This window comes from Petromyzon marinus, chromosome 5 (genome assembly GCF_048934315.1).
Source record: "Petromyzon marinus isolate PM22_M1 ecotype Great Lakes invasive population chromosome 5, UKy_Petmar_22M1.pri1.0, whole genome shotgun sequence".
Taxonomy (NCBI): domain Eukaryota; kingdom Metazoa; phylum Chordata; class Hyperoartia; order Petromyzontiformes; family Petromyzontidae; genus Petromyzon; species Petromyzon marinus.
The window spans coordinates 18,758,321-18,766,796 of record NC_133671.1 but is presented as its reverse complement, the minus strand read 5'-3'; the positions used below and the strand labels follow the sequence as shown (position 1 = coordinate 18,766,796).

Genomic DNA, 8,476 nt, shown 5'->3' with positions numbered 1-8,476 from the left:
TGCGTTTGGTTAAAAAAAAACAAAGTTTATTTGAAATCAATTCTTAAAACGGCACACCAATGCAAGCAGTTCTAAAAATCTATTAACGGCAAGGTATGTCGTCATCGGCACATAGTGCACCGGTGGAGGGTTTCGCGGTGGTGGTGGGGGAGGTAAGGAGGGGCGAGAGGGTAGACGGTGACTTTAAAGGGCAGGGTAAAGAAGGGGAACTGAGGCAAAGAAAAAAAATAATCACGCTTATATTGTCTTGCCATGCAGCACTAAACCGCCATGCTGAGGGCGAGAACTTTGCCTCCAGTTCTACTGCAGCAACACAGTTTAGTGATGTATCTTGTGAATGCCCATGCACTTTTAAGCCTGTGCACGTTCAATTCGCGAGAGAAAGCAACCTTTAGTTGAACACTGCCTGCACCGTTCCCGTCAACTGTCTTTAACGAAGCAGCGACTAAACGAAAGGAAATTGCCAACAGCGGGCTGCGCTTTTTTCTTCTTCTTCTACATAATCTGCAGAAATTAAGTCCCACTATCAATCATTGCCATTATAACTTCCAAAGCTCTGTTTGGCAGGAGGGGTGAAGACAGGCAGGTTTGTGAATGACAGTGACTGAAGTCACCCCCCTCCCCAGTTCACACTAACACTGGAGTACGTATTAATATTACTATTAATAACCTTATTGGGTTTTTTTCTTTTGTATTTCTTTTTTTTACAAGACGTACGCCACCATTATACACCACATGTTTAAACCACAATGGCAGCGACAGGGAGAGTGTTGATTAAGGTAAATTGATTCACCGACTGCTTTAGGATCAGCTGCTTTTTTTAATTTCATTTGATCGAGTGTTTTTTTAAAAGTTTTCTCTTCTTTAAGCAAGAAAAAAAGGGAAATCCTCCGCTCTGAACGAGGGATAATTTGCGTCGAGGCTAAGAACGACTGCCGATGTCGGGGAGAGGAAGGGGGTGGTGGGTCGGGGGGGGGGGGTCAGGAAGAGGGGGCTGGGTGGCGCTGGGTGGGTTTGGGTGGCTGTAAGGATGCTGCCATGAAGGGACGATGGGCGTGAGGACGCGCGAGTGAGTTACGACGGCAAACATCAGTTTTCCTCCGCCTCTGGCTTCTCCTCGCTAGGCTTCTCCTCGCGTGGACGTGCACCTCCGAAGATGGACGACTGCGGGTTGGCCACCTGGTTCAGTGGCACGGCCACGGTGCGCGGCTTCAGCTGCAGCCTCGGCCTCTGCGCTCGCTCCTCTGTGATGGCATCGTGAAGGGAGGGGTGGGGAGGAAGTGGGACAGACGAGGGGGGCGAGTGAGAGACGGATGGCCGAGCGAGGATCTCATCGGACCGCTGGGGTTTGCCAAAAAGCTCCCGGTGCGTTATACAGAGGTGCAATGCGCATGCAGTCACTGCAAATGCAGACCGCGCTTTCCGATGGCGCCAAAACCAACTAATTATGCGAGTTGCGCAAGTAGCTCTTTCAAATATCGGGTTTTTTGTTTTACTGCCTGATATATGGGGGTTTATGCTGCCATTGAAAGGAAATTTTTCAAAACATAGCTTTTTTATCATTCAATTGCAAACACTGGCCAGCAGAATTATATGCCGTAACGAGCAGCATGATGTACATTACCCAGGAAAAGCCTCAGTCTTGAAACCTTTTCAGGAGGGTTTTGCATGTGAATGTTATGACCAATCCCATTAATGCGCGTGTGGCATGTGGGAGGAAACTATCATAGACAACGCAAAGCCACACATACAATTGGGTAACAAAACTCTGTCCTGTACATACATTCAATACATCACCATATTGCCATCTACTGGCTATTTTGCGACCCAGGCCTACAACACCTTATAGTCCTAGGTAGTCTCCCATATAAATATAAACCAGGCTCAACTCTGTCCGTCTTTGATCATTAAAGCATCGCTCACTTTTCACAGATGTGTTGTATAGATGTCTGATGTGTTTTTGGATTTGACATGGCGGACGACAACGCAGAACCCAAAATCACACCAGAGGATCGCTCCAAAGCGCGAGGTCCGATCCACAGGAGCACCTCCGTCGCCCCCCCCTCCCCCACTTTTGCGACCAATGCTATGCGTGGTCGTACTCACCCTCGGTGGGCTCCCGGAAGTCGAAGCTGGCGCCTCCGCGAGGCGGGGGTCCTTCGCCCCTGCGTGGTGGGGGGCCGGCGCCGCCAACGCCGCCGCCGCCAACGCCGCCGACACCGCCGCCGCCGATGAAGCTTCCGGGGGGTCCGTCACGCCTGTCGCTGGGCCTTCCCCGGGCACCGCCACTCATCCCCATGCCCATGCCTCGCGCGCCATCGCGAGGGGGTCCGGCTCCGGCACCGGCACCCCAGCTGCCTCCAAAGCTGCCGCCGCCGCCACCGCCGCCGCCGCCAAAGCCGTCATCTCGGACACCTTCGTTAAATGGTGCGTGGATGCACGAGATTACCGCGCATTAATTAATTCGCCGAGCAAGACGGAAGGCAAATTTGTCAGCTGCGAGAGCAAGGAGAGGCTGAAGGAAGATTTTTGGTCGACCAAAGCCATTCGACACGAGGCTCATTCAGACCAACCGTAGCAGCCAGGCCCAGGGCCGCGCGGCCACGAGCTCTGATTCCTGGGCCCTCAAACGGTGCCAAGTTCACGTCAGCCACGGCAGGGCACGGTGACATCACCGTGAGGCAGCGCGTGCTGCAATGCAGGTGGCGTGTGACATTAGCCACACCGCGACACTCATGGTATTTAATCTGTTAATCATATTACTAACGACTGTGTTAACGATTATGCCGATGACTATTGTATTCATGACTAGGTAAATGTAATTAACTGTTCAGGGGCCACGTTGAGGTCACACCATACACCCCAAAGCCCCATTCACGGCTGTTCGATCCTCCTGTGCACTCCCATAAGCAACAGGGACGAGCTCGGGTGTTTGGTGGCACTGCCTCCACCGTCTCAACCAATTAATAGGACGCTGCCGCTTATGAGAACGACGTAGGACAGAGCCACTCCACCAGTGCACTGCCGCTAAAAGGTGAATATAAACGTGCTGGCCGATTCCAGCTTGATACTGGTCCTGGTCCCGGCGACTATGACGGTTGTAAACGAGCCAAACAGAGGTCCTCCTCATAAAATAAATATATTTCAAATTGCTCTCACCCGTTTTCCAATTGAGTTAACAACTGATGGGACTGATTAAATTGATTTCACACAAATTAAGCTGCCGATGCGATTTGCACCAAAACATGAAACCAATACCAATATATTTTGTGCAACGATTGAACTTTACATCAGACTCATCTACTGAATTGGCCTCTCTTATCCTGTCATTGAATTTTTACCGAATTTACACCACACTTGTGCCAAACACATGCTCTGCCCGAGATGTTGGTTTAGCAGGTGTGATGGTGGTTTTATTTAAAATTTGGTCAAAAAGCACGGGCTGAGTGCGGACTGTGCATACCTCTGTCTTCACGACCACCTCTGAACCCACCAAAGTTTCCTTTCTCTTGCTTGCGGCCTTCGGCCACGTCAATCCTCAGAGACCGGTCCATGAAGAGCTACGGAGAACCAGTGTGGGCAGTGACAGTGCATCACAGCATGGATTAACTCAAGAGTCTAAACAAAACAAGAAATGTAAAAAGGAGCATTTTTAAAATACAAACTCGCCAGATATCGGTGTTGTGACCGGAGTATAACATGAAGTGGACTCGTCGCTGGACGGACTCACCGCTCCATCGTAGGTCAGGGCTTCCTGCAGGGATTCAATGTCATCAAACTCCACGTAACAAAATCCTGCAGCACGGAGGATACAATCGGTCACTCTGCGAACCTACAGCATGTCTCAAACACTTACTAATCGCACAATACCCGACACCAACTTTCAGGTTATCTGATGAAAGATTTTTACTACTTTAAATGGCACAAGCATCAATTTGTCATTCCTCCCAATAGAATAATTCACCCACCCACCTACCCAAGAGATATGATTGACACAATCCGGGGGAATCGTGATTTAACTCGATAATTATTTGCCTTTTTATTGTGGGTTTTTTTCCCAAGTTTTCTTCTCTCACATTAACTTAACGTGACAGTGTCATATCATTTGTATGTAATCTTCACGATCGCAAATAATCTATACTCACAAGCGCACGACTCGATGCATTCAAGCATTTAATCCATTATAGTCAATGGATCGAGGGCATCGTTACATGCTTACATTATACAACGCCGAAAAACGTTCCACCTCTAAGCAGTGGCCTTCACACTGCAGGTGTAATATTTGGCCACTGCACCCAGTTCCAAGGTAAATATCTACACGACTTTAAGGAAAGAACCAAGGAATCAAAAATGTATCTGTCCCTTTTCTCTGTATTGTAGAATTATCCCATGTCTGTCTTGCTGGGTGACACGCGAAACCCCCAGCCCCTCGCTCACAATTGAACCCCCACTCACCTTTGAACCCTCACTCACCTTTGAACTTATCAGTGTCCCGATCGCGTACGAGGCGAATGCTGCGGACACGCAGGTCCTGGAAGATCTGGTCGATGTCCCCCTGCACTGTGTTGAAGGGCAGGTTTCCCACGTACGCGGTGTACGGGGGCTCCGTGGGTAGATCCTTCTGTCGCCGCGGCCCATCCCTACCACCAGGGCCGCCGCCGCCTCCTCCTCCTCCCCTACCTCCTCGCCGATCGCCATACCTGTTAACGTCAGGAGTGCGTGCAAAGGCAGTGGTGGTCAACACTATATTATTTATTAATCGACGAATTTTACAGATTAAAATGATGCGGCCACCCGCCCCCCCACAACAACCGTCGCAGAAATGTGTTCTCCCTCGCACACACATACCAGATTATACGACGCACCATAAAGTATTTTTCTTTTACTTTGAAACAAGGGGGGGGGGGTCACGTGCATCTTACATTTCGGAAACGTTTTTTTTTTACCAATGAATGCAAACAATTCAACCGCAATGATGAATATTTCGACGCCGGTTGACTAACGGAACACGACCTCTTAACGGGAACGGGTGATGGTTGATTTGTTCAGGGCAAATGCGTGAACGGGGCGAGAGAGGGAGAGGCCACGAGGTTGAGGTACCGTGAGGGTGATGATGGCACCATCCGAAAAAGGCGCTGCCCGGTTAAATAATCCGTTATCTGCAATGCGCGCCGGGCTCAAGACACCGCTGCTTAAGGTCGAGCAAACCGATCAACAAAAGTCGCGCGGAATCAAAATGAAAACCGCACACTATATAAATACACTATATAAATTACATGACAATCGGCGCTCGCCACTTTTTTTGACGCAGTTTGGTGCCACTGCGATACGCCCGGTGCGACGGGATTAGTGACGGAGCGAGACATTTCTCGCAGCAACACCCTGCTGCACCAACGCCGCACGGCTACCACCTCCCCCCCCTCGCACATCGATGCACGACACCTTCCCCTCATGCCCAAGAAGTACTCCACACAGCCGCGCACACTGCTACATACCCGGCGGACAACCATATACACCGCACACCTCCCCCCCCCCAATCGCTTTCAACACAACTCCCAAACCGCGTGCAATGAAATATCACGCGTGTAGGTGGCGAGTCGCAACATGGACGAGGGCACGAGATGAATGAATGGTAGATGCAAGGTGCACGAGAGGCTCAAGATAGCGGCTGGGGAGGCGAGAGGGCAAAAGGTATGGGAGGCGACGAGTGGCCGAGGATGGGTGGCGGGGTCATCGGCCTGAGTACATCGGCCGGCACCAGCGACTCCTGAGCCGGCGAAATTTCCAGGAAAGAAACGGGGGGCCGCACGCGCGTAGGCCGAGGCCGCAGCGCACCCCCCCCCCCCCCTTCCTTCTACGGCGGCCCGCCCGCGCGCGGCCGCGCCGCTCTCGCGCGTTTCGAGGCGGCGATCCGCGCTATGTGCGCACCCTCTGCCTCCGCCGAAGCTGCTGTAGGCTCGGTCGCCGTAGTCGTCAAAGTCCGCCATGCTCGGCGCGGACACGGAGTGGAAACAAAAATGGGGTGAGGAGCAGGAGGCGGAGAGACCTGGCGAGACCACGTGGCCTGGCCGAGGACCCCACTCCACCCCCCCCCACACCCCGGGTAGGGGTGGCCACCGCGAGACGAGCGCGCAGGTGCCTGACTTAAAACACAATTTTTTAGCTGCGTCGGGTGGTGGCGGGTTAAACGACACATTTAGATTTACGCGATGTAACCCATATATATATAAAAAAACTATTATGGAAAATAAAATTGCAATTAGGTATTTGCCAAGTGTCTCAGCCGTATCAGAATCATCGAAATATATTTATTCTGGAGGAATCCGATGAGCTATAAAGCTCTTTTTTCACAGATGTCCAGTAAAGGGGGATGACGGGTTAGAACTTTACAGCAACAAACAATAAAAAACACAGGATGGGAGTGCAAAGTATAGGAAAGGTAAACAAAACACTTTTTACCAATGAAACACAATTTTACCAATGAAACTAAGCTATATATTCTTGGTTTTTAATAATGTTTTATTTTTATTATTGTATTATTTCCCTTCTATGTAACTTTACCGAAAGAACCAAGAATATGAATCTCTGCAGTCACGAAAGCTTTAAATCGAAAAACAAAACTATTTTTTATTTTATTTTAGCAGGTTAAGTCCACTGAGGTTTTAACTTATTTTTCATAAGCGACCTGGCCACAAATGATAGCTCAACAAAGTGAGCAGTTATCTTAGTTGCCAATTAATCAAACATACTTAGAAATATTATTCGTATGGTAATAATGTATATTTTTAAATATTTGCAAATTGTGTGATTATAATAGCTTCATTTCAATTGTATAAAAAAAAATTGGTTCTTCGGTACGTTAATTAAATGAGTAACTATTGGTGCAGATGAGACAGGGTGGCATGATATTAGTGCAGATGTCACAGTCCACATTGAACAAACAACGCAATGCAAATGAGAGAACTTACAGGAGGAGAGAACACAGATTAAACTTAATCATACCTAGCAACCCATACGGTTTTCTCATATTCTTGTACAGGGAAATTTAGTGAATAAAAAAAATTGTGTAAATTTTTTTTGTGTTTCTCCCTTGTGGATGGGACTTTGTAGGATGAACGTTGAGATTTATAAGGGGGCACGGGGGTGATCAATAAGGTCAGAATCGGTCTGTAATAAGGGCACTGATAAGGTGTTGCCAGGTATTCAAAACAAAGAAGACAATTCACTGCAATAGCACAAACAAGAAAATTAGAGAGACGGGACAGAGTATAGCGACCACAGATGGTGACATTGACATGTAACAAATGGGACAGGACAGTAAGTACAACAACAAAACACCTGAATAGACAAAACAGACATTACAAAGGAGACAGTGTATAACGAAACACGAGTTATTGAATAGTGGGAAAGAAATGTTATCCTTACGTGCTTATTGAATCTTCTTTGGTTCTTTCGGTTAAAGTCACGTAGAATGAGAATAAAATAATGAAATAAAACAATAAAATTCTCACGACGTTTCGGCCGTGAGTATTGTATTGTTTTATTTTATTATTTTATTCTCATTCTACGTGGTGGTGACTTTACCGAAAGAACCAAAGAAGATGAATCCTTGCAGTCACGAAAACTTTAAATCGAAATGCCTATTCAATGTTACTATCCTAAGCGATAGATATAAACAATTCCTTTTCAACAGCCAAATACTACAATTTCTACTTAACGTTCCAATGATAATCCCGAGAACATGTTTGACCATAGTAAACTATCCCTTACACACACACAAAAAAACCTCTTGCACTAATTTAAATATCTAATTTAAATATCTCGTCCCCTTCACCTGATGAAGGCCACTTGTGTTGTGGCCGAAACGTCGTGAGAATATTATTGTGTTATTTTATTTTATCAATTTATTATTTTATTCTCATTCTACGTGACTTTACCGAAAGAACCAAAGAAGTTAAATATCTAATTTTTTTATAAACCTTGCACCATTTAAAAAAAAGCTTCCACTATTTTAAATAAATAAAAACCTTGTACTATTTTAAAGGAAAAAATAATAAAACTTCTACTATTAAAATAAATAAATAAAACTTGCACTATTTTTTTTAAAATTCAAATCTTGCACTATTTAAAAAAATATACTGTATATATATAACTCTTGCACTATAAAAAAAAACTTGTACTATTGAAAATGTAAACAAAAATATTTGCACTATTTTAAATAAATAAAACCTTGCACTATTTAAAATAAATACAAATATAAACCATGAACTATTTTAAATAAAAAAAATAAACACTTTGCACTATTTAGACTTAAAACTTTCGTGACTGTTAGGAATTCTTGGTTCTTTCGGTAAAGTCACGTAAATAGAACGCAAAAAAATCAAAGCAAAAAAACCGACGACGTTTCGATCGCAACACAAGCGGGCTTCATCAGGTGGAGATAAAAGTTGGGGTCAAGCCTCCACATTTAAGCAGC

General features: G+C 46.3%; 1 protein-coding gene across 2 annotated transcripts; it reads right to left on the bottom strand.

Moving 5' to 3' along the window:
- On the bottom strand, positions 1–6,086 carry EIF4H (eukaryotic translation initiation factor 4H). 2 transcript variants are annotated; one of them, XM_032947243.2, is made up of 6 exons: positions 5,929–6,086; positions 4,474–4,700; positions 3,731–3,795; positions 3,464–3,560; positions 2,107–2,415; positions 1–1,244 (listed from the first exon to the last, which is right to left on the bottom strand). In XM_032947243.2, exons 1-6 carry the CDS (start codon positions 5,985–5,987, stop codon positions 1,090–1,092), a joined length of 912 nt encoding a protein of 303 aa, XP_032803134.2. In that variant the 5' UTR covers positions 5,988–6,086; the 3' UTR covers positions 1–1,089. The 2 variants fall into 2 exon arrangements, with proteins under 2 accessions (XP_032803134.2, XP_032803135.2); XM_032947244.2 differs by having other exon boundaries at positions 3,494–3,560.
- Between the last annotated feature and the right edge of the window lie 2,390 nt (positions 6,087–8,476).

Coding starts and splice junctions, on each gene's coding strand:
- EIF4H (XM_032947243.2), bottom strand. CDS start 5,987: ATGGCGGACTTTGACGACTACGGCGACCGAGCCTACAGCAGCTTCGGC. Junction 2,416..3,463: donor AGGTGGTCGTGAAGACAGAG/GTATGCACAGTC, acceptor CATTTAACGAAG/GTGTCCGAGATGACGGCTTT. Junction 1,245..2,106: donor CTTCCGGGAGCCCACCGAGG/GTGAGTACGACC, acceptor ATGCCATCACAG/AGGAGCGAGCGCAGAGGCCG.